The sequence below is a fragment of the Python bivittatus genome, unplaced genomic scaffold, assembly GCF_059951505.1.
Source record: "Python bivittatus isolate LINGU-HERP-01145 unplaced genomic scaffold, Pbiv_v1 ctg000580_np1212, whole genome shotgun sequence".
Taxonomy (NCBI): Eukaryota; Metazoa; Chordata; class Lepidosauria; order Squamata; family Pythonidae; genus Python; species Python bivittatus.
Window position 1 is genome coordinate 3,757,440 of NW_028277087.1, and position 26,296 is coordinate 3,783,735.

At 47.3% G+C, this 26,296-nt stretch overlaps 2 protein-coding genes across 3 annotated transcripts in view; both read right to left on the minus strand.

The window, feature by feature from the left end:
* The window catches only part of HCN2 (hyperpolarization activated cyclic nucleotide gated potassium and sodium channel 2), a 61,068-nt gene extending 52,133 nt beyond the window's left edge, over positions 1-8,935 (minus strand). Inside the window, exon 1 of the mRNA XM_088149894.1 lies at positions 8,379-8,935. Coding sequence (XP_088006020.1) covers positions 8,379-8,935 — 557 coding nt within the window. The remainder of the gene's footprint in view (positions 1-8,378) is intronic.
* Positions 8,936-17,654: 8,719 nt separating this feature from the next.
* Positions 17,655-26,296, minus strand: part of POLRMT (RNA polymerase mitochondrial) — a 50,696-nt gene continuing 42,054 nt past the window's right edge. The window contains exon 20 of one of the 2 annotated variants that reach the window (XM_088149381.1): positions 17,655-18,476. In XM_088149381.1, the coding sequence (XP_088005507.1) occupies positions 18,427-18,476 (50 nt within the window). In that variant the 3' untranslated portion in view covers positions 17,655-18,426. The remainder of the gene's footprint in view (positions 18,477-26,296) is intronic. The other variant, XM_088149380.1, reaches the window with a different exon arrangement.

Consider the following 26,296-nt stretch of genomic DNA (forward strand, 5'->3'; position numbering starts at 1 on the left):
GATGACAATGCAAGAGAAAGTGGGGAAAGAGCAGAAAGACATCTCGCCTCCAACAGCCCTGCCCCACCGTGCAATGGGATCTCAACCACTCCTGTCCCCCGTTGCAAGGACGACCCTTGGCCACCAGAAGACGTCCCACCCCGGCAAAAGATGGAGGAATCCAGACAAACGCTATCGTGGAAAAGCCCAGCCGGTCGGAAGGAACAAGCTGTGACAAAGAGGACTAGCTTGGTCTGGACTGGTCCGGTCTGGTGTGTGTGTGTATGTGTGTGTGTGTGTGTGTGTGAGACATTGCACCCCCTGAAGCCTAAGACCAAGGGCAGGGATGGGAAACTACAACTTCCAGCATCCTTCACCGCTGGCTGAAGCTGCAGGGAGTTTAATTTCAGCCACATTCGGGAGACTGTAGCTTTCCCAGCCTGAATCCAATAGCTTTTGCTGTCGTATCATCATTCAGTAGCTGTTGCTTTTTTCCCCCCAAGATTACTTTAGCTTTCCAGAGCAGAAAAATATCACCAAAGGTGAGTGGTTATCATTCTCGCAAACGTGTCACTTTTCAAATCTGTCCATTTTGAATGATACACGTCTCTCCCTGCCTAAATCCTCAATCGGTTCATCTTTACATCGAGGGAGATAGGATCGGTTTTTAAAAGAAGAGTTCCACGGGCCCGATTTGTTAGGGATTTGAAGATAATCTTTTCAGCCTCTCGGATGAGAGCAAAGGCTCGAGAGATGTTGACTGACAGCCAGTTCGGTTAGTATGAAAGCAAAAATGAATAAATAAGGAAACGAAATCACTGGATGTTAGAGAGGACATTTGTGGAAGTCACTGATACAAGGAGGACAGCCGGTAACATTTTAAAAAATGTAAAAAGGAAAGGAGTTACGTTAGTTGCTGCACCCATCAAAAGTGGCCATCTCAAGTCTTTCCAAAAGCGTCAATAAAACATTCCAGACCACCAACAAGTGTCTGCAGGCCCGAACACTGGGCTTTATTTTTCATAAACCAAACACATCCAGCTTTTCTCAAGTGTGACCATCCTGAAAGGTTCTCCCTTCATCATCCCAATGCTATGCCCATTTTACAGATGGGACTCTCAAGGACAGCAGCAGGAACAAGGGGGGGGGGGACATGTCTTCCCTGTGAATAAAATGAGCCACTTTTACAACACGGCTGGATCTTCTCCATCTAAGGGAGCAAGTGGAGAACCAGCGCTGCTCCAGCCAAGCGGACCCATGCTGTAAATATAAAGCGAGCGTCCTCCAGTCCCAAGGCTGCAAAAAAGAACAGCGAAGAATCCCCCAGCTCCAAACGGGACGAGAAGGAGGCATAAGGTTGAAAGCTTGGGCTTGGCATATATCTAGGAGCGATTTCTGGGTCTTCCATCAGGCACACTGATTGTGTAAGCACGACTTCTTGTTTGTAGTACAGCAAACAGGATCGAGTTCAAGAATCGCAGGACTGGATGGGACCCTCAGTGTTCATTTAGCTCAGCCGTACCCAGTGTGGGATCTACTGGAGCAAGTTTCCCAACCTTGGCAACTTTAAGATGCGTGGACTTCAATTCCCAGAATTCCCCAGCCAGCCATGCTGGCTGGGGAATTCTGGGAGTTGAAGTCCACACATCTTCAAGTCGTGAAAGTTAAGAAACACTGCACTAGAGCAGGGTTTCTTCAAGTGTGGTCCTAGGACTCCTGGGAATCCCCCAAGACCTTTCGGGGGTCCATGAAATCAAACTGACTTGCCAGCCTACGTTGAAAAATAATATTAAAATCCCATCAAAGAATCACGAGAAGCTGCAGAGGCTGCGAACGCGTCCATTTTAATTTTTAATGCGGTAAATATTGATAAATGTAACCCCTACAAACCCAAAGCTCTTTTGGAGTCCTCTATAACTTTCAGAAGTGGGAAGAGGGGAAAAAAAGTTTAAGAAACCCTGCATGAGAGTCTCTTTGGCAGATGATCGTGCAGCCTCTGTTCAAAGAGCTCCAGCAAAGGAAAACCTGCTATTTCACGAGACAGGCTGTTCCCCCGGCTCGTACAGTCAAAAAGCTTGTTTTGATGTCTAGCCTAAATCTCCTTTGTCGTTCTACTCTTCTCGTCCTGCCCTTTGGGGCAGTAGAGGATAAATCCTCTCTTCCTTTCTCTTCAGAGCTGTATCTTTGACATGTGTGAACGCAGGGTTGAGTTTCTGAAAGAGTTGGGATATATAGCTATGCCTATCCTGAAGTCAGTCACCTCCTCTGCCCAAAACTAAATTAATATGAAGGAATAGCATTCCCGATCCCGGGCAGAGTAGCCTTAACAACAGTTTCAAAGAAATAAGCTGTTTTCCCCCCTCTACTTGTAAGGCGCCTAGAGTCTTGCGTAGTGAGATGGCCGGCACATAAATTTGATTAATAACAATAAATAAGTAAAGAGATTGAAGGAAATTTAACCATTATCTTCTATATTAATAGTAGTAGTAGTTGTCGTATTACTACCACCAATTCTTTTTTGAAGGAAGGAACTAAATGTGGAACACACACGGCTTATTTAATCATACAACAGCCCTATAAGGTAGGCACACCAGGCCAAGGCCACCCAAATTTTTTGAACTAAATAAAAATGCACACCCATTTCTTTCTAAATTGCCTCCAGTTATTTAAAAACAAACAAACTTTAAAAGCCTCTCTGAAGTCAAGATTGATTTCATGGACAGGCCCCCATAGCTCTCCTGGCAACTCTTTGGAAGTGATTTGCCACAACCTCCTTCTGTAACTGGCAATATTTAACTCTGAAAGCCAGAAATGTTTCTTCAGCAGCCAAATAACCTTGGCACATCATATCGTTTCCTTGCCCGTTCATCACCTTCAACTCCCTCCAGTTGCAAAATGTAATGCTTTGGTTCCCAAAATTCAAGGCACAGTGGATCCAAGGTGGGGATGATGGGATGGGGAGGGAAGTAAGGGAGAGAAAAGGGGGAAGCAGACAACCCAGAGAGATGGGGGCCTAGCCCCCTTAAATTTCATCCCTATTTTTTTTCTGGTTAAAGGGTATGACCCAGGCTGGCTCAAAGCTCAAGACTTTGGGCTTCTCATAGGCCTGGGAGGAATCCTACCTCCCCCCTACCCCGAAAACACAGTGGCAGCTGAAAGTGCAGTGAGCTTAAAACAGCTCCAGATGCCAAAAATGTTGGCATCTGTACGTTTGCTACAGAAATAGCAACCGAGGCAATCAAAACCTTCAATCCAACATGCACACAAACTGATTTACAGCCAGATGAAGAGAATTTAAGATGGGGAGGAGGGAGGAGAGGGATTTCGGAGCAAACCACCCTATTTCTCTGTTCTTGCTCGCTGCTCTTCCCCAAAAACTGACAGCGCTGCCAAGCTTCTCCCTCCCCCCAATTCTGGTTTGCTTTGCAGCAAAAGACTTACTCATTATTCCTCCCGCCTCTCAGCTCTGTCACCTTCTAAGGATGGAAAGCAAAAAAAAAAAAAAACGGGGGGAGGAGGAATGTCCTTGCTTCCAAGGCCAAGTCAAAATGGATTCTTCCCTCCTCCACGAAAAGGGGCGCCTGTCTGCCCCTCTCCAAGGTTGCACTGCAAGAATGGAGGGACCGTTTGCAACCCAGAAAACAGAACCAGCAGAAAATTTAACAGAGCAAGGGAAGGAGGGAGGGAAGGAGGGGATAAACCACCCCCAGGGTGATGGCAACCATTTTTCCCCCTTGCCAGATCACAGTGGGGAGCAGGTATGCAGTGGGGGGGGGGGGAGGAGAGGAAGCACACAGCTCTCAGACCTCTTACTCCATTGTGCTTTCTCTCCTTAAAATACAACAACGAGCATTTTAACTTTAGTCAGCAGCTAATCACAGGCCATGGTTTTCCAAGAGACTTCACAAGGCACCGGAGTCCTCCCTGTAACTTATCTGCTGCCCCCCACCCCTCCCCATTTCTCGGAAGGTTTACTAGAAAGAATACTCCAACCTAGCAGCCCTTCCAAGTTATGTCACCTAGGCAGGCCCCTGAAGTTTGCCAATGTCCCCAATTCTCAGAATGAATATTCTCCTAGGCACAAACCAGCCCTTTTGGGAGGAAAAAAAAAAGGATGACAAGGTGAAGCGCTGGGAAATGAGGTTTTTTAAACTGCTAGTCAACCCTCACTGCTGCTGGAAAAATCTGGCACCCTGTTGAACTCTGTATCCCACTCCACCCCCACCCAGGTTAGATTTTTGAAAGCATTACAGATTAAACTGCATCCGGATGTCGGCTGGGTCCAGATGTGGCACTCTTCCATTTTTTGCATGGAGGTGCTTTGCCCCAAGCTGTAACCCACATCCCAACAGAGGGAATTATCAGAATATTTGCAAAGGAGTATTCGCAAATTCCACAGATGCAGCACCACCCATCACTCTAAAGATGGGAAGAGCGCTAAACTTTCTACCAACTCCAAAGACTGCCCCAAATTACTCCAAGTATAGTAATATCTGCACCTCCACACCCATCAATACTTATTGGGTGTCTCACAACTAGTACTAAAGTGCTTATCCCGATGTTACCTAGCCGGGTAATGAAACATTTGCAAGAAATCAACCAAGCTCAGAGAACCCCAGGATTCCACAGACTTAACCTTGCCTGAAATTATTCCAAGGGCGATTATTGGATGGATTTTTGCATGAATTAAGGTGGGGTTCATCCAACATGCTAACCTAGGCTAACGGTTGAGTTTTTCAGCCTGTGATGGGAATCTTAGCAAGTGTTCTGAACTATGTTAAGCCATAACAGAGAACATTAGTTTGTGTGTAGCATATGAACACAATAACTGTCCTTGGTTAATTCAGGTTTAGGGAGTGTGAGTCATGCTAACACAGGTAGTGGGTTACCAAAGAGTGGGAACTTCCATTTCAGTCCTGCTGGTCTTAATTCAACCCCCTAATGATCTCCAGCTCTGCTTGATGCAAATTACACAAAATAGGATCCAACACTTCTCAAAGGACCACATTGGGAAAGTCACTATAGGTGGTCTGCTCCCCAAAGCATGCCCTGACAATTACTGATGGTCCCATCTTAGTATTCTTACGCATCCTCATAATAAAACTACCAACTTCCTTTCTGTAATAACTAAAACATTAAAGTTGCATTAATAGAAAACTACCAACTTCCTTTTTGTAATAACTAAAACATTAAAGTTGCATTAATAAGCTGGTCCATGACTGTAATAAAGATTTGATTTGAAAGTTGCATTAAACCTGCTTCTTCCAGGATCAGCTTCTCTGGGCGTTGAGTCATTTAAAGCTATCCTCTTAATTAACATCCTTTCCTCCCAACAGAACCCTTCTGAAAGGGCTAAGTATTGACTTTTATTCCCACCCCACCCCATAAGGGCACCTTGTACTGACCTTAACATTTCCAGGTTCAAACAGAAAACACACTTCAACCCTGCCACCCCCTCCAAGAGAGCTGGACTATTTCCCCCATAGTTCTTTGCCAGCAAATTGGCAGTGTGGGCTGTGGGAGATGGGTATTGTTGCCAACGCACCCAAGAGGGAGCCCACTGAAGGAAAGAATTGAACTATAATTCTAAACCTCTATTCCAGCAACATACTGTACATCTATATCCTTAGAGCCAGCTTGGCGTAGTGGTTAAGGCACCAGGCTAGAAACCAGGAGACTGTGAGTTCTAGTCTTGCCTTAGGCTCAAACCCAGCTGGGTGACTTTGGCCCAGTCCCTCTCTGGCAGCCCTAGGAAGGAGGCAAAGGCAAACCACTTCCGAAAAATCTTGCCAAGAAAACTACAGGGACTCATCCAGGCAGCCACCAGGAGCCAAGACTGACTTGAAGGCAGACACGCATAAACCTGTATCCTAGGTTTAAAATTTCCCAAACTAAAATTGATATAAAGGACAATGAACATAAACTTCTGTCACTGTTTACCTCCCTCCCAAGCCCCCTCCCCAGATGTTACTTGAAAGAACCCTCAGGTTTCCTTAAGATTGGCTTCCAAAACTGTTTATATCAGCAGCCAAGAAACGCTTCCCTTGAATCACCCAAAACAACAACAAACCTTGTGGTAGTTTACAGATTAACGGCTTCACTACCATCCACGAAAGCTTGTGACAGCCTTTTCCAAGTCTTCAGATGTGCTGGGCCCCCTAATTCCCCGATGCTGCAAAGGCAGAGGAGGATCATAAGGGTGGCCCGACAGCATCTGGAAGGAATGCAGATGCTTTGGCATATGCGTGATAATCTGTAAGATGCCACAAGATTATTTTTTACTTTGGTTGAATGGTTTATAGCCTGTTGTGTGAACCCACCAATTGGGGTTTGATTTACTACCAGTGAGTCTGTCACGCAGGAACAGTAAACGAGCTTAATGCATAAAATTTATGGCATACAGTAGCATGGCTCAGAAGACCGACTGCAATCTAGCTATCTGGATGTCTGGCAAGAGCTCAAGCAGAATTTTCTGTCCCCAATAAATTCACAACAATGAGTTCAAAACAGGAAGTTTTTTTTTAAAAAAAAACAACTCTTTTTAACCCCATCTGGCTTTATGCTAATGCTCTTTTTCAAGTTTCATACTATGTTCATGTGCCACTCTAAGCCACATGACATTACCTGGGCTTTAGTTTAACGTGCCTGTAAACCATGATTTATGGCTTAGCTGTTTTGTGAATCCACCTCAGTGGGGTTCGTTCCATACATCGTGGTTTAGTGCAATCCATTGAAACCAATCCCCAACTATTATCTATCTATCTATCTATCTATCTATCTATCTATCTATCTATCTATCTATCTATCTATCTATCTGATTTCTATAGCAGCCCATCTCAATCTAAGTCACTCTGGGTGGTGAGTCTGGACTAACAAGTTTGAAATGGGACGGTGCATTCCCAGTTAGGAAATAGCTCTGGAAATAAAGCTTCTATTTGCACATGCCTCTCTGAAGTATATAACTCACAGGATCCAAGGAAAAGGGGCTTCATTCCATAAACTGCTATTGTGAATCTGATCTCGACATTCTGCAACCCCAACTCAGAATTCTCAAGTTCCTTGAGAGATCAAAGATAAGGTTAAGAGGTTCACGGCTGATCTATTACTTGCCCTGAACCCCAGTTAGGTGTCCGGACAGCTACTTCCTGACTTTCATCAGGAATTCCATCCCTTCTTGCTTGGATTAAAACAACCATAGGAGTGGCTCAGAGCAGCTCTCGGCCCCGGCTCGAAGCATGTATCTATAATTTATTTAGAAAACCAATATCCTGCCTGCTCCCTGAAGATACAGCAAAACCCTCTTTAAAAAGAACATTAACGGCACAAAGCAGTTATGAAATGCAAAATACCAATTAAAACAGGAACTTCAAAAAGACTTGGGTAAAGCAACAGGCTTTAAGCCCCTGCCTCAAAATCTGTAAAAAGGAAAAGCCCGGCCTGAAAGCCGGGGCAGCTGTCTTCCTAATAAAGAAATAAACTTTTTCCTTCCCTTTGCCCAAGATCTCTGTCTTGCCTTTCTAGAATCCATCACAGAGGCTGCCCAAATTTCTTCCTCCCTCCCTGCCTCTCCAACTGATTCCCTTTTGCCAAAGTTCCCCATTTTGCCCCAGTTATCATCTCCTCCTCCTTTGGATTTTTCACCCCTCTGTTTTCCTACCAATCCTTCCCCCAACAGAAAGAGTGACCCTGGTCCCCCCCCCCCACTTTCCCAGCTGTTCTGCTTTGCCCCAACCTGGCTGCACAGATTTGCCTGGATTTCATCCTCTCGCGCTTCCTGCCCAGCGGGAGAGGGAGGGATCGGTCTGATTTATGCCAGCTGCACTGAGGTCCCTCAGTGGCTCTGCCCTCTTGCTTGAAACCAAGGCGAGATCAGGGTCAGGCTCCGAGCCTCGACCACCCCTCTTCTGGGGCGGGGTGGTTACCTCTGATCCTACCCGAAGGGACCGACCTCGGCCTTCTCCGCCAGCATCCAGCAAGGGAGAGGGGAATGCTCTGCCTGGCCCAAAGTTGCTGGAAGCTCATTTTCTCTTCCTTCTGAGAGGCCAGACCTCTAGGGCAGGGTCGCTCAACCTTGGGAACTTTAAGAGGTGTGGACCGACTCCCAGAATTCCCCAGCCAGCTCTGGGAGTCGAAGTCCACACCTCTTAAAGTTCCCAAGGTTGAGCGACCCTGCTCTAAGAGACTTCGGCCGGGCTGGGAGCAGAAGTTCCCCTCCCGGTCTGCAATCACCGCGGGCCACTATCGACTCCCGCCCGGAGGCGGACCGCCGACGCCAGAGCGAGCCGGCCTCGCGCTTCGCAGGGGCGGCGCAGAAGCGCCCACCTGGCCAGGTAGCGGCTCGGGCGCGCTCCCCCCGCCCCGCCCCGCCCCGCTTCCCGAGGCGGGGCGCCGCGCCTTGCCTGAAGTCGCTGTAGGGGTGGATGATCCACGCGCCGGCGGACTTGACCCGCTCCTGCTCGCGCTCCACCGCCTTCTGCGAGCCGAACATCCGCAGCGAGAACTTGTTGACGCCCGGCTGGAGCATCGCGCTGAACTGCCGCTGCATGAAGCTCGCCTGGCTGCCGCGGGGCTCGCCGCCGCCCGGCCCCGCCTCGGCCCCGCCGGCGCCTTCTTCGGCCGCTTTCGGGGAGCCGCCGCCGCCGCCGCCCTCGGTGCTGCAGGAGAAGGAGACCTTGGGCTGGGAGGGCGGCGGCGGATCGGGGCCCCCCTCGTCCCCGCGGCGGCACTCCCCGTTGGGGGAGCCCCCTTTGCCGGCGCGGCCGCCCATGGTGCACCCGCGCTGCAGCGGCAGCAGCGTCCCCTTGGCGCCGTCCTCTTGCGACGGCGGAGCGGCCGTGGAAGCGGCGGCGGGGCCGGGGGCGGCGGGGAGCCCCGGCGGAGCGGCCGGGGGTGCTGCAGTGGCGGTGGCCGCGGCCGTGCCGCCGCCGCCGCCGGAGCCGCTGCCTCCCGTCCGCATGCTGGACCAAGGCGCCCGACACGACGAGCCGCTTGCGCGCCGGGATGCGGCAGCGGCGGCGGCGGCGACGGCGGCGGCAGCGGCAGAGGTGGAGCCCAGCAGCCCGGGGGAGGGGCGGAGGAGGAGGAGAGGCAGCAGCAGCCGGGGGGAGTCAAAGGTCGAGGGGGAAGAAGCCGGCGAGGGAGGGGAGAGGAAGGGGCAAGCCGCGGGGGCAGGAGGAGGCGGAGGGGGGCAGGAGGGAGGGGGAGAGGGGGAGGAGCAGGAAGAAGAGGGGAGGGGGCAGCTCGAAAGGGGAAAGAAGGACACGGAAAGGGGCGGGAGGAAAGGCGCCGGCGGAGGGGAGCCGGGCAGGTGCGAGAGAAGGTCAAGGGAGGGAAGAGGAAGCCTCGGGGAAGGCCAGCGCTGCGCTCCCCCCCGCGACCTCCTCACGCTTCCCCCGGCGCGCTTGGTCCGCGCCGCCGGTTGTCTGGCTTGGCCCCAGCCTGAACCGGCGCTCTCGGCACGCGCGCGGGGTGAGAGGTGCGACCTGCCCGGGGCTCCTGGGAGACCCCCGGGGAAAGGGAGGGGGTGGGCGCAGCAGGCGGGGAGACGGGGAAGGAGGACGGGCGGGAAGGATGCGCGAGGGGGTGGGAAAGGGCCCCGGGAGAGCGAGGGAAGGCGGAGAGGAGAGGGGAACGGACGGAGACAGAAGGAAGGGCGGCCGTGGACGTTAAGCCGGGAAGAAACTGCGTGGAGCAAGAGTCGGAAGGGAGAAGGTGGCCGTGAGCAAAGAGGAGGAGAAGGGAGGAGAGGAGAGGAGGAATATCCGGAGCTTCAGAGACTATTTCTACCGCCACCTGTGCGACGCGCGCTCAGGGCAGCGCGCGTCATCCAGAACAGCGGTCAGTCCATCCAAACCCCCTCATGAAATCTCAGAACAAGCCAAGACCGCAACAGGCAAACACGTAAATGCCGGGTGGAGCGTTGGGGGGTCATCCAATCCTCATCCTGCCCCCAGTCCCAAGGACCGAAGGAAAAAGGCGGGTGTCAGCCGTTCAGGGTAGGCCAGACAAGCACCAACCATGATTCCTAACACTACCTTTATTGTAAGGTTACAGAAGATGATGAGAGATGATGGTTCAGTACAGTGTTTCTCAACCTTGTCCACTTGAAGACGTGTGGACTTCAACTCCCAGAATTCCTCAGCCAGCTTTGCTGGCTGGGGAATTCTGGGAGTTGAAGTCCGCACATCTTCAAGTGGACAAGGTTGAGAAACACTGAACCATCATCTCGGTTCAGTTTACCTACAGCATTGCCCAGGTCTGGACTGCCACACCTATCAGCCACGGCCAACTTATGGAGGGATTCAGGATGGAGAAGGAAAAGCCTCTTTTGCTTTCTTGTTCCAAAGCGAGGCCCAAATGGCCAGCCAGTGCCCCAAACAGCAAGTCGGTAAATTGGATTACGTTTGCAGAGAGCAAAGGAGCATCTGATCAAACTTAGTGAATACCACCCTTGACAAATGAGAACATATTAATGTCACAGCCCATAAGACTCTCCAGACCCAAGATGGAGTTCAGCTAAACTGAAAATGCAAAGGCGAAGCCGTTTTCTAATTTTAAAGTAAAAAGAGAGAAGAAAAAATCAGCCGTAAGCTATTAAAATATTTTGGAAAAGTGTCTGGTTTCATTCTTGTTTCTATCCTTATTTACACATTTCCACAAGTATTATCATTTTTACAACCACCCAGAAGTTTCCACTTTTATCTCTGCTTTAAGTCCCATTTTACAGATGGTATTGTTGAGGAGACATCGATTTGCCGTAGACTTAATGTTGGGTTTGCGCAACATGGGAGGGTGCAATCTCCTCGATTTGTTTGTGGCTCGGTGTATGGGGCAAAACCAGGCCATGGGACTAATTCCTGAAACCATGGTTATGAATATGATGGTTTAGCAGGTCAAGTGAATCCACCATTGTAGTTTGTAAATGGCTTGTGGCTTCATTGAGATGCAGGAACGTAACCATTGCAGCTCTTCAACTAACTTGCCTTGAGGGTCATTTCTGGATTTCCAGGGTCTCAAGAAGAGAAAATACATTAAGCCACAAGTGCGGTTTACTTTTAGCTGCCAGGAAAGGAACGTTAGCTGTGGCCTGCAGGTGACACGCAATCCCAACCCAATCTTAAGTAAAATTAAATCTGAATTTAATTTCCTTAAAAATCTGGGGCTGAGGAATTCATTTAAAGCCTAACAGTTGTCAGATGTATATCCCACCTCAGCAGCATACATACAATACTTTTCCTTCCTCTTGTTTTACCCCACAAAACCCAGATTGAGTTGGGAGGGAGGGAGGGACTGGCCCACAGTCATCCAATGGGCTTCCGTGGCTGAGGGGGGGGACTAGAAACCGGGTCTCCCCCCTCCTAGTCCAGCCCCTTCCCCGCTACCCCTGATTGGCTCTTGGGCTGAGAGGGAGGGAGTGGCTCAAAGGCTGCCAATGAGCTTCTGCAGTTGAAGATGGACTAGAACAGAGTTTCTCAACCTTGGCAACTTTAAGATGTGTGGACTTCAACTCCCAGAATTCCCCAGCTGCTGGGGAATTCTGGGAGTTGAAGTCCACACATCTTAAAGTTGTCAAGGTTGGGAAACACTGGACTAGAACCTGGGTCTCCCCACTCCTAGTCCAGCACCTTCATTATCACGCCATATTGGCTTTCACTACTTGGTATGGTCCCAGTCCAACTAAAGGAAATGGCCTTAAATGCAACCCCGAATTAACATCTGGAACTCATGGCTGCGAGCTGTGGTGGTGGCCATCAGTGGCTTTCAACAGAGATCGATCCATTGATGGCAGGGGAGGATAGAAATGGCTCAAACGAAAAGAGATCAGACGATACACCTCCGAAAGATCAGTTCGGGGAAGAGATCAGGCGGCTTCCTGTCCAGTGTTCTGGGAACATCTAAGTTTAGGAAGGGGCAAACTCTGGAGATGCTTAAGAGACGTTGTGTTTGTGAGTGGGCAAAACGGGTGTGGCCCTGATGCAAAGGGTCCTGTAGAAGGGTCCAGTATTTTTAAGGACTTGCTTCTTGGAGCTTGGAAGGAATGGGGGGGGGAATATTCTCTGGCTACTGTAAAGCCTATTTTAGAGCACAAGACCGCAGGGTTCATTTAATATTGCTCAGCTCGCTTTCCAAAAGAGGCCACCATTTATTTTTTATTTTTGCAACTCTGAGAAGGCGGCTTGGGAACCACAGGCAGCTCTGAAGCTCAGACCCCCCCACCTTTATTTAGCTGGTGGCAGGTGGGGACCAAGTGCTGGACCAGACGTGCCTTTGACCCATTCCAGACAGACGCCTCCTATATGCCCATTTTGGATCGGATCGGATATAACCCGATCTCCCCTCTGAGCCTATGTCTTGTGGCAGTGAATTCTACCCAGGGAATGCGAGATGTCTCCGCTGGCTGGCCTTCACCTCGAAACAGCCATTGCCCAAGCAGGCTCTCATTCCCACAGCCTTGTTCCGGGTGGGAAAAGACACATTAGATTGCCAAGAGCGTACAGTATGCAGCGCAGCGGATCTGTTTGGTTTTGCTCGGCACGTCCCGCTGTCTGCCTTTCCTTGGACAGCTGTCCCCAAAGTGCGTCTTCCAACCGGGTCTCTAGTGGATAATGAGCTGAACGACAAGGAGAGTAGTGTGCTGGGGCTGTGGCGGTTGTGACCGCCTGAGTGTGCATGAACGATGGAGTGATTGTTTCTGTCTGCGGTGCAGACAGCACAGCGTTCTGGGCAAGGGGGGGAGGAGAGCCCTGGTGTGAATTGGCGTGGGTTTCATTCAGAAAGAGCGAGGGTCAGCAGGCAACTAAAAGGGATTGAGGACTTTGGAGTCGTGGGAAGGAACCTTTGAGGTCATCTAGTCGGGCAGGATCTTCTTGAACATCTCTGACAGTCCTGTGCATGTCTCTGCAAGTAATCAACTGTAGTTGTAGGACTGACAAAAGGAAACCCTAACCCAGCGTTTCTCAACCTTGGCAGGTTTAAGATGTGTGGACTACAACTCCCAGAATTCCCTAGCCAGCTATGCTGGCTGGGGAATTCTGGGAGTTGAAGTCCACACAACTTAAACCCGCCAAGGTTGAGAAACACTGCCCTAACCCATCCTCAACAAGATCATTTGGGGAACTTACTGCCACAGGATGTGATCACAGATGACTCTTTTTAAGGGATGAGACCAGTTCAGGAAGGATTTCAATATCCAGCTATAACTAGTTCTGAAATAAATCCCTTATTTTAATCCCAGCTCTGTTTCCCTCCTTTATTTCATTTATACCACACCCGAATTCTCTTCTGCTAAGACCTATGGGTTGTAAGATACTTGGGACAAGTGCCTATAAAGCAATATATACATTTATAGAGCTTGATAAATACATTAATAATGTACCACGATGTAGCACGATGCTAGTAATAAATGCCACACCAACAGTATGTATTTTTAATCATTCAATTTCCATCTGGTCATTGCTGCTAGAAGCTCCTGATGGCATATATTTAGTATCTGCTCCTTTCCACCCCTATCTTTGCAACGATTCTGTGAGAGAGATTGCCTTTAATCAGACTGAATTTGAAAATGGAACCTCCATATTTAGAGATTGCATACCTTATTTTTTATTTTTTTATATTTCAAATTTGTCACCACCCATCTCCCTGCAGAGCGACTCTTAGCCAACCTTGGAAGATTTGGGAAGTTCAATCAGGTTGAACCAGGTCAGTCTTTGGATGGGTGATCTCCAGTGAATCCCCAAGCTAGTGGGTAAACTGGGAGGTCAAAAACCATCCTGAAAAATGGGAACAACAAGCCATTTCCTGTAACATTGATGGATATTGTCCCTAGCAGGTTTGCTGGGGGCAATTTCCCATTTTTAACCACAGAAAAGCAGGAACTGGAGCAAAGCATGGGAGAAGGTTCTTATTTTGGCTGTGATGTGCTAGAGGCCAATGGCTGGCCACGACTGGAAAACTGATTGATTGACTGTGTGCCATGAAGTTGCTGTTGACATTTAATCACTACATAGATAGATTTTCTCCATGATGATTTGTCCCCAACCTGGTCTTTCAGATCTTCCAATGGTGCATCTGTCACCACTATAACTGAGTCCATCCCCCTTGCTGCTGGTCGTCCTCTTCTCTTTCCTTCCACCTTTCCCAGCATTATGGCCTTCTGGGTCTTCAGATCATGTGTCTAAAGTTGGATAATTTGAGCCTGGTTGTTTGTGCCCCCTTGAGTGAGAACTCTCGAATTCTTTGTTTTCTTGGCTGTCCATGGGGTTGTCTTCTCCAACACCAACATTCAAGCATCAATACTCTTCCTATCCTGCTTCTTCAAAGTCCAACTTTCACTTCCATAGAATATCACAGGGAATACCATTACCTGCACCATTCTGATCTTTATAGGTACTGTACACACCAGTGTTTCTCAACCTCAGCAACTTTAAGATGAGTGGACTTCAACTCCCAGAATTCCCCAGCCAGCATGGCTGGCTGGAGAATTCTGGAAGTTGAAGTCCACACATCTTAAAGTTGCTGAGGTTGAGAAACACTGGTACGCACACATCACCGCATCTGAATATCTTTTCCAAGGCCTCCCCACCACGCTAGTCCACGGCATCTTGACTGCTGCTTCATTTACTGTTGAATCTCAGTCCTAAAAGGTAGAAGCTATCCATCACTTCAATGTCTTCATTGACGTTGTTCTACCAGTTATCATTAGTTTGGTCGTCTTTATATGTAATTCTAGTCCCATTTTCTTACCATGCTCCTTGACTTTCATTACTAGAGCTTGCAGAGTGACATCAGCCTAGCACAGGTTATGGACGTTTCTTTCTCCAATTTTAAAACCACCCTCATCTTCTTCCGGTCCAGCCTCCTTACATATTTGGGCGAGATGGGTACAATGTGGTGTTTCTGATGTCATTAAATTCCCAACTCGCATTCTTCCAGCATACTCCATAGCAAGGAATGCTAGAAATTCAGCATCCATACTGTTGACTTCCCCTAACATCATATCCTATGTTCCGGATTGTATTCAGGATATATTGAATAAATAGGGACATTTTTCTGTCATTTGATCTTTGCTTTCATAGTGTGATTATCTTTGCTATTGTTCTTACATTTGCTGACTGACTTTCAGATTCCCTTTGGGGAGTCCAAAGCACCATCAAAATCTTTCAATTCATAAATGAACTGCAAATGCCTGCTTAATTCCCCCCCCCCACTTTTTTTGGGTCATTCTGTAGCATGATGGGATTTTAGCAACTAGCAGAGCTAAAGAATATAACAGTATTAGGAAGCCCAGCCTGTATAAGTAATTAAATTGCTTTTAAGCTGTGGGCCCTAGCAGAGAGAGCCAATGATAAGACCTCCAAGGCTGCAGCAGCAGTTAGAATTAAACAAAAAAATGCATGTAAAATCTAATTATGGTATGAAGGATACGCTCACTCAAATAGTTCCATTTCCAAAAACAAACTGGTGTTTCCTTTAAACACATGCATTCTAAATTTAGATATTGCTGAAGCAAAAGATGGACAGGTAGAGAATTTTGGGGCATGGAACAACAGCAAAATCCCCATTAGTATAAATAAAAATTGAATCCAAATGGGTCTTTTTCAAAAGCGGTTAATTTTGAAGTCTACTGAGTGTATATGGATGCTGTCTCAAAATCTCTGTGCACCCCTCATCCAAAGGGAGTTTTTGCTTTCTGACTTATTATTTATTAGACATATTATAGATTTATTATAGCCGCCCACTCCAAAAGACTTTTATGCTCAGAAAACTTGAGAATTGTTTTCCAACTTCAATAGGCATTTCCGGGCTCCGCTCCTTGTTGAAAAGGGTGAAGGAAGATGGTGATGCTGATCCTGTTTTTCCTGCATGTCTCTCTGGAGCCTTCCTCATGCTACCCACGTGCCTAAAAGAAAAACTTTCTCATGATCTTCCCAAGGTTGAATCGAAGCACAGGAAGCCAAAGGGATCGTGGGCTGCTTAGAGAAACAGAGAGGATTGTATTATGAATGGCAGGCTGTTCACAGACACCTCTTAGCGGCTGCATAATTTGCAGGAACACTGCTCTTGAAAGTCCCCGTTGGTAGACCAAACCAAGACGTCAACTCTGTAAGAAGGCTAAAACTACTTCTGTTAAAAAAAAATGCAGGGAAACTATTTTTTCCCCTGGAAGACATGACAGAGGCAAGTTCTCATCTGCTATAAGATTACAGGGAAGCTGGGAAAGGGAAAAGAGAGAGAACCATCAAGAGACAGAAGGCGAGCCTGTTGGCAGTCTATCTTATAAATGGCAACTCAGCCCAGGTGATGAGGAATCTGGGAAGAAGCATTTCAGAATCATCTGGGAGACTGTCTTAATGAACTTAGTATAAATGAGGAGGCAAAATTCCTCTTAAAAGCCTCCAAGATTATGTATTTAGCGCAGACTAGCATTAAAGATACCTTGAAATCTGTGTACTGTAGTTCTATTTTTCAAATCTTGCCCAGTTGTGGGGTTTTTTCTACCATTTCTCATTCAACTTGAAGAACTATCAGGTGAGGTTTTTCTATGGCATTCGCTTGTATCATAATAGTTCTTCTCCCAAAGAGTGAAAAATGAGCAAGTTGGCTGAACTGGTGCCAGATCTCTGGTGTTTCGAGCGGATAAGTTTTTTCATAACATGCTAGCAGATTGTTTATACTGGAGGGGCTGGGAATTGAACATGGGCGTCTTTGCAAACCGTGTTTGCAAACCAATGGTATGAACATGGGGTCTTCCCCGTGTTGGAGCCTTCCAGATGTTGAACAGCTCCCAAACACCTCAGCTGGCATGGCAAGCATAGGATGCTGAAAGACATCATTTAGCAAGATGGCATAGGGACTGGTTAATTGAGGGACTGCCCATAGTAACTGCCCGGCTGATTCGATCTAGCAGCGGTGGTGGGCTCTACATTCCTTCAATTAAACAAGGCCATCCTTTGGGACTCCAGTAGCATGCCTTCTGTTATGGCCCCTGCCCTCTGGAATGAGGTTCCCCCCAAGATTCTAACGTTCCCCACCCTACTAGCATTTCGAAGGGCCTTGAAGACCTGGTTCTTCACCCAGGCCCTTGGCGAGGGTGAGTGAAGCCCCCTTTAGATTGCGTGGGTTTTCGTTCTCCTCTGGACTTTACCATCTTTGCCAACTTTACACTTCATTTTTGTTTCATGTTTTCTTGTTTTTAATGTTTTAAACAGTTGGTCAACTGCCCAGAGTCACTGGGAGTTGGGCAGCATATACCTTTAATTAGGTCATCATCATCGTCATTACCATCATCTGGAGATCCTTGCTGTGACCCGGAGGCATGAATAACTCACCCTGCAAGGTGGACCTAGGTGGGCAATTTGAAGCCCTCCAGCAGTTAGGGCTGATGGAAGTTGGTGGGATCCTCCTAAACAGGCTGGCTTGGATTTCTGGGTGGCAGAGTCAAACATCTGGAGGCCCACACGTTGCCCATGCCTAACATATAGCCAGGTTTTTCCAAGCTTCCATTTGGTGAGACATGCTTCTTCTCTGCATGTTTCAAAGAGAAGGTCTTTTTTACTCTCTCTGTCTAGAAAGGGTTACCATTTCAGTGTGAAAAGAGTAAGACATCCCCATTTCTCCCTGCAGGAAAACGGTCCTGCTTTTTAGAAAGAGGCACACTCTAAGCAGAAATGCATGCAGAGATGCGAAGGGCGGGCAATCTGAAGGATGGTGCGTTGCTGCAGACATGTGTCAGCCCATGACTGACAGTCAAAAAGGCGAGACAGGGAGAAAGGGAAGCCCAAGCGGAGAACAACAACAGACGCCCGCAGGAGCCTCCTTACCCAGCACTTTGTAGCAAGAGACTTTGTATTATGTATATTTCCCGCTGTACCCAAATCTAGAATTATGAGTAGAAAAGCTTGGCCCAGATTTCAAAGATTTATTTCATTTGCAATGGCAAGAGGAAATTACTGGGATGGAGAGTGAAGGCTGCAAGTCCAGCCCCGTCAACAGGAACAAAGTACGTAAAAAGTGAAGGGGAGGGGGGGAAAGAGTGCAGTGATGGATTCTGTAACCCAATACTCCCAAGAGTGAGGACAAGGACCAACAGTTTTCTTCCAGAAGAGACAGAAACGCCAAACTAAGTTCTTTCTCTGAACTATTCATGGAGGAACACGCTGTTTGCACACTTGGGCACAAGCACCTTTGTCCTCCCTTGTAAACCTAAGAACACAGTTCCTGGGGAGACACGACACCCCCTCCACGTGGAAGGAATTCCTTGCCAGGCTGACTCCCCCCAGAAGCACAGAGAGAGGGAGAACATTTAAGGAACCAAAAACATCTCCAGTCCTGTTAAAGTGGAAGAGAAACAGGAAGTGGCTCCTTATTTTTGCCCCACAGACAACCTGGCCTGGTTGGAGTTCAAATGCAGAGGATAAGGACCAAGGTGCAGCAGATGGTCTTGGAGAATCAGTTGAAAAAGTAGGTTGATTTCTTCACCTCCTCTAAGTTGAAATTACCTGATGGAGAAAAAAGGAGAGATCAGGAAACGGCAAGAAGATACCGGTTAGGAAAACCAAGCCACTGAGAGTCCAATGGGAATGTGGTAGGGTATGAATGAATGAATGAATGAATGAATGAATGAATGAATGAATGAATGAATGAATGAATGAGTGAGTGAATGAATGAATGAATGAATGAATGAATGAATGAATGAATGAGGGAAGGGAGGGGAGGGGAACCCCAATTCACTCTCCAGAGAGGGCTGAGAAACGATCAGGCAGGAAGCCCCAGTATTCAAGGGCTGTGACTCAGCCTCCAATGTTCTAGGAGACTGAGCCAATGTCACAGAAAGAGGGGAGACTGAATTGCGGGGGCCATGTTTTCACGTTGGGGGCTTAAGGGTAGGAATGGGAGCAGAAAACCTTCCATTAAGCCTACTCCCCAATCCCCAACAGCTCCAAATGGAGCTATCAACTTCAGCTCCAAAATGGAACAAAATAAAGAGAATATTCTGGCCTATTTTTCAAGGTTTTAGGGGTGGGAATAGAAGCTAAGTGCCCCCCACTTCTTTTCCCACCTTAATGTTTTAAGGAGGGTTTAAAAAAAAATGAAAAATTGTTCTGCCCCAAACTGCCCATTCCGCCACCAAATTTCAGCAGTGTGATTCAAAGTTACATATGGCCCACGGATTGTCCATTTCTGCTGTAGTTAGGTAGACCTAAGCATAGGGAAAAAAACTAAAGTTAAAAACTAAAAATGATTTAATGTCCTTCAGCAAGAGTTGAAGATGACTGTGATGATTCCATTCTTCCCCTTGGATTTCACCGAATTTAAATCCCCAGGAGCAGTAAAAAGTGTGGCCAGTGATGAGGGATGTAGGGAACTGGAATTTAACTCTGTTTGGAGACTTGCTGCTCCCCAGCCTAGTGCCTTGGACTGAGATTAGCAGGAAGAACGCTTCATTTTCCTTGACCCTTCCTTCCAAGATGCCTTTTTCTCATGTTTCTGCCTGGTGACGAGATCTGGACGTCACAAAAGGTGTCATGTTGCCAAGTTTTTATTTCCTTTGTTGTATTTTTGTCACCTTTTTGGTAATGGCACTTTTTAATGCGTTTTTTTCTTCTTGATAGTGAAAAAATAACAAAACCCCCCAAAATAAACCAAAAAAAAAAAGAGGTAGCTCTCAAGTTATACAAAGACAAGGATTGGAGCAAAAGAGTTGTGTTAGCCCACGGCAAAAAATCAGGAGCCGTAGCACCTTTTCGGATGAAGAAATTTTATTAAAAGGCTTAAGCTTTATAAAGCTTAGGCCTTTTAATAAAATGTCTTCGTCTGAAAAGGTGCCACCAGATCCCTTCTGTTTTTTGCTTAATGTAAAGGTATCCAGGATGAACACTGAGTGGATCCTCACTTAACTTCAGGTTCTGGAGTGGGAAAAGCTGCTTAAGAGTCTCAGCTTTGAAACCAACAGGGAAAAAATGGAAGTGACAGACCCTGGCAGCAAGCCATGGATTCTCTCTGGGGGGGCATGTCTGACAACAGAGGTCCCACTGGCACCTCACAGGATATGCCAGAGAGGGGGAAATATTGCCTTTCGAACAATGAGACAGCTGCTGCCTGCTTCACTACCACAGACTGGGCTGGGGGAGAGGGTCCTCGGTACACCCCGAGAAGCTGTTTCCCTGCCAAAAACGGGTGCAGAGAAAGCGAAAAGAATGTAACTGCAGCCAGCTGGTAAATGTGATCAATTGCATGGCATCAGGCCGAAACCGCAAGAGTTCTGTGCCCAGGCAAATTGAGATGCTTGGGGATAAACCGCAAAACAGCCTAAGGGCTGTATAACTTTTGGAGCGCCGTCCCCTTCAAAAGGAGCAGAGTTTATGAGCTGGTCTTCTCTGACTTCTTTATGTTCGCTGATTTGGGTCCAGAAGCAGGCATTATTCTGGACCCCTTTGCTTCTCCCCCATTGCCTCTCTCCAGCCACGTTGGCTTCCTAGTAGGGCCAGAGCCCAATTTATTTTATTTTATTTTATTTTTATTTATTTATTATTAAATTTGTATACCGCCCATCTCTTCACCCAGGCCTTTGGTGAGGACAACTGACCCCCACTGTTTTCTTTTGTTTCTACCTGGTTTGTTATTCTGCCATCTCTACCCTTTTTTGTTTCTTGTTTTTGTTGTCGTGTTTTCAAGTTTTAAAGTCATTTGTAAGCCACCTGGAGTTGCTGGGAGTCAGGCGGCATATAAATTTAAATAATAATAATAATAATTGGAACTTACTGAATGTACAGGAAACAGAACATGAATACTGAAATAACGTAATAAAAACACGAAGAGAATGCTGGCGAGGAAAAGCAGAACATGGTCAATTTCTACAAAAGATCGAGGGGAAAGTGGATAAAAATAATACCTGGCCATGGCTTACAACTGGAACATTAAAAGAAAAAAGAAAAGAAATTGAAGGCTTGATTTTGTCAGATCAAGAGCAAGCTATTTGAGCTAATGCAATCAAGGCCAGAACTGAAAAATCATCGAATGATTCAAAGTGTAGATTGTGCAAAGAAGCAGAAGAAACCGTAGATCATATACTCAGCTCATGCAAGAAGATCGCACAAACTGATTATAAACAACGATATAACACAGTCGCCAGAATGATTCACTGGAACATCTGTAAAAATTATCATGTGCCAGTAATGAAAAATGGTGGGAACAGATAGTTGAAAAAGTAGCCGAAAATGAGCAGGTTAAAATACTGTGGGATTTCCGAATACAAACTGATAAAGTCTTGGCACTTAACACACCAGAATTAACTGGGGTTGTGAAGAAGAAAGTGTGGATAATGGATGGGACAATACCAGGGGATAGTAGAATAGAAGACAGAGAATTGGAGAAGACCGCAAAGTATCAAGATCTCAAAATCGAAGTTGAAAGATTATGGCATAAACCGGCTGCGGCGGTCCCAGTGGTTATCGGCACACAGGGTGCCATACCAAAAAACCTCGGACGGCACTTAGAAAATCTGCACATTGAGAAAATTTCCATCTGTCAATGACAAAAGGACACACTGCTTGGATCTGCACGTATACTACACCAATACATTACCACATCCTTAGGACCATGTTTCTCAACCTTGGCAACTTTAAGATGCGTGGACTTCAACTCCCAGAATTCCCCAGCCAGCCATGCTGGCTGGGGAATTCTGGGAGTTGAAGTCCACACATCTTAAAGTTGCCAAGGTTGAGAAACACTGTCTTAGGTTCTTGGGAAGAACTCAATGTGAATGAAGGCCAACACCAGCTAAAGAACTGGCAGCTGTGATTTCATGTTGTTATGTATATAATTAATAATAATAATAATAACAATAATAGTCATCTGTAACCAACAAACCTAACTATTGTAGAAGTTAGTGCTGTCTTCCAGAGAATAAATTCTTGCTTTTTTCTACCTTGCCTCGTCCTTTGCTAAAGCTTACAAACAACCTCCTCCTTATTCACTTGTGCAGTGTGAAGGGAGGGACAGAGCAGAGGACATACAGCCGCCTCTTTTCACTTCTAAATCACGAGACTCAGAAGCCTCATTCAATTTTGAAACTTGATGACTGAGGGCAGAAACAGGCAGGGAGGAGGAGTTGTATTTTTTGACAGTCCCCACAGGAGGCCAGTTTCACACAGGACTGGGCAATGTCTGAGGGTTAGGAACATTTTCTTGGTATTTTGGAGGAGCATCTGGTAAACACCCACCCAAACTTTGAAGAATCATCCAAAACAGTGATTTTGAAATCTGGCCATTTTGCTGCTGGACATCATTGTGATTTTGGGTGAGAGGACCATGTGTTGCCTGTAGTCATGGGGTGCCCAACTCCTTTTTTCATTTGGAAAAGGGGCAGTGGCTTCCAAGTTTTTTTCCCCCATTCCAGTCACTGTTGGCTCTAAAGCCTCTGAGCAGAAAAGATTGCAGATAAACAAGGAAAAATAAATAGCACCCCCAAACCTCTGGTTGTAGATGGAGGGAACCACTAGAACAACACAATCAATTAAGTCTTAATTCATATAAAGTGCCAATGGGCTTGGACCAAGGAATTTAGCAATAGGGGACAAGCAAATGACTCACCAGGCTCAATCTTGCTATTGTACAGCGGAAAGGAGCATCATTTGAGTCACACTTAATACTTGGGGGGGCTGTAAAGGGGGGCATCATGCACGTGAGCAGAGATAGGTTTGGAGTCTATTCAGCCGTAAGGCTATTTTAGGCTTAAGCTACAGTTCTTACACATTTCCCATTGCAAAACAGTAGGAAATAGTGCCATCAATTTTCAGCCCTCTTAGTCACAACAGAGCTTGAATAACCTGCCTCTGACACCCCACCTATGCTCACCATGGACTGAGCCATTCGCCTTTGCACCGAGTGCCTCCCGCAGCTCCATCAACTCCAAAAATTAACATTTGCAAAACAAGCAGCTAATTTTCATCACATTTGCATGGACCACTGTCACACCTGGTACTCCTATGCAAAAGGATGGGGACAGGAACAGGATTGGGCAGTATTAGTCTTGATCACTGATGAACGGAGAGCGTCTACTTTTCAGAGCAAGTTCTCAACTCCACTCGGCATACAAGGAGCTCTCACTCCCAATCCCAGGACCTGGGATGAAATGGGAAGAGATGCCAAGGATCTTTTAGGGCTCCAGCTCAGGGCAAGAGCCACAATTCTGTATGCAAAAGATCCTGGAGTTTGATTCCCACACCCTCCGGGGCAACGCCTGTTAAATGACCAGGGAGCAGGTGTTTCCCTGCAAAGTCCCAGCCAGAGGATCTGGTAGCTGATCTCTGTGGGCTGAAGACGCAGCTGGAATTTCAAGGGGGTGTGGGGAGCATTCTCACAAAATGACAGCCACAAGGGACTCGCCCATTCACCAGAGGGGGGTGGCCAAAAGACCGCTGGGATCGGCTCTCTGGAATGCTCTTTCCCATCTCAGTGGCATCCTTGGGGATGAAAAGCCCCCGAGCTCCAGCTGCCTACCCCTACCTAAAGCATCCACCCGGGTCACCTAAGGGCCTTGATTCCTAACAGCGTGGAGTAGAGAAGATGTTAACCTGGGACTTCAAGTCCCTGCTTCGCTCTGAGAAGAGGCTGCAGCTATGTAGAATTCATGCCTCTTCCAGCATATCAAGCCCACCTGAGACTAGGAAAGGCCGAGACTGGGAAAGATTGCCCGGGCACCCAGTCAAACCAGTCACCGAGAATACTCCTACCCATCTGCTGTACCACTGCAGGCGCTTTGCCAGTGACGGCTGTTAGGGGAAAAGGGCAATCATGATCACGGGCAGGAGAATATGGAAGTGCATTTGCAATCACCATGAGAACTAGCCACTTGGGTTTATCTCCATTCCAGTAATTTCCTTTTAAAGAGCAAATTTCAACCCCTATGACTTTAACCCGTCCCACTCAATCACACAGAGGGGGCATGCTTCGGACCCCCTCAGTGAAAGAACATCAATTAGCAGGGTCCAGAAGGCGGGCCTTCTCTGCGGTAGCCCCGCCCTTTGGAACATCCTGCCCCCGGAGGTGCGATTGGCCCCCTCACTCCTGGCCTTCCGAAGGGCCTTGAAGACCTGGCTCTGCCACCTGGCCTGGGGTGGGGAGGGAATACTTCAAGCAGGGGGATGGCTAGCCCCATAGAGGCCTCCTGTCTTCAGCCTCAGATTTTTCATCTTCTTGGACTCTCCTTCCCCTTTTTTAGAAATGCTTTTAAACTGATGTTTTATGTATTTATATATATTTATATTTTTAATGTTTGGTGTGAGTCGCCCAGAGTTCCCCATTGGGGGGAGATGGGCGGGTGAGAAATTTAATAAACAAACAAACAAATAAATAAATAAAATAATAAATAAATTAGAACACGAGCCCTGGTATGTTCTCTTTAAGTTTTGAACTTATTGCGGTCAGCAGGGTTAGCCCGCCTAAGCATTCTAAAGAGTAATAATACTGAGTTGAGCAATGCTTGGATCCCAGCTATCACAAAGCCAGATGTGATTCTCTGTTACCAATAAACCAAGCAGGACAACAAAGGCTAACGGATAAGATTATGTGTTAATCTGATAACCTAAAATGCAAATCCCCATGGGGTGGGGTGGACCAAGGCATTTTGGACCAAGATGGCGTCCATAGTTCCAAAATTGATTCCAAGGTAGATTCTGATTTGGTTGCCCCAGGAGAAGCACCTCTGGATTCAAATCCTGGTAGCTGCCCCAGGAATTGAACCCGGATTGCTGCCAACCATGGTGTGTTCCTGCACATAATCAAGCAGCTTGACTCTTCCACGGGACCCATTTGGGAAGTGCAAATCCCAAAAGGCCTCTAGCAAAAGACACCCTGACGCTGCAAGACACTGGCTGGCTTGGGAAGGTTAATGAGATCTCTGAGAAAGGTATTTAAAAAAGGGTTGCATAGCAGGGGATCAAGGAGAAAGTGTCAGGGATCGTCCTGCCTCTGGGTCAGGATGGATTAATTGAGATCTTGTCCAGCTCCAGAATTTAGCTTTCAGCTCCGAATTTTGAAGCAAGGAATGGTATAAGCAAGACAGCAGCCTTCCAGTTTCAGAGGCAGTCTACCTTAAACAGCAGTTGCTGGGAAGTAACGGCCCATGCACTATCTTAATTCAGGGAGAATTAAATAACACCCCCCCAGAGAAAACCAGCATTCCTTTGAAGATTGGGGAAGCGAACCTACATATGTTGATCACACTCCCTGGCCCCCCGCTGAAAAGCAAGCCACTCCCTTCTCCCCCTTGGCATCTCACAGATGTGTTGGGAGGTTTGCTTGGAATTCTGGGAACTAAGGTTCCAACTGGCTTAGAAGATGCCAGTTCGGCACGAGCTGTCCTCATCTAAAGCAATTCAGGCTTTGGAAAGGTTTGGAGCTCCAGGGCAGTTGCTCCTGGAATCAGGGAGAAGGGGAGGAACAGCCCTGCCAGACGGTGATGAATTTGTTGTGGAAAAGAGGCAAAGAACTTAAACTAATTTTTAAAAGTGTTTTTCAAAGTTTATACGAGGGTCCTCAACTTTTGTTAGACACTTTTGATTTGAAGATATGGTACAGACATACTTGCAAAACGATTGCCAAAGCTGGCACGGCCAATCACAAAAATCCCATTATCAGAAAATAGACAAACCCACCCCCACCTCCTCATTTTATTTTGTGAGACTCCCTCCAAGGGATCCTGTGTAGGGCCCTGAAGGTTTCAAAACACGGGCTTAGCTGGAGGCTGGCTTCAGCTCTGCAGCACCCTAGCTTCCCATTAATTTTCCTTTAATTAAAACCATCAAGAGACCCACTCTGGTGCTGTGGTGAAGGGTCCTGGCTAGAAACAGGAGACCGTGAATTCTGGTCCTGCCTTAGGCACGAGGCCAGCTGGGTGACCTTGGGCCAGTCCCTCTCTCGCAGCCCTGGGAAGAAGAAGGTGAGGGCCAACCACTTCTGAAAACCTTGCCAAGAACACTGCAAAGACTCCTCCAAGCTGTTGCCCTGGGTCAAGATTGCCTCAGAGACAGACACATGTACCGAAATCAAGCTGGCCAAGGAACGTGTCAGTGGGTACGCTGGTGTCTTAGGGTGCCATGCTGTGGATCCAGAATGCATCTCTCTCCCCCCCCCCCCCACTACCCAATTGCCATGAAAGGTGAATGATGTCAGTTTTGACCCTCGCTGAATGACGTTTTCATCTTGGAAAGGGTTAAGCAGGAACGCCCACAAGGGATTTGCACATTTGCATAGCCTTCCCTTGTATCTGATACCTGGTTATACCCTAAATACCAGATCCCAAATCAAGGGGCTTTGC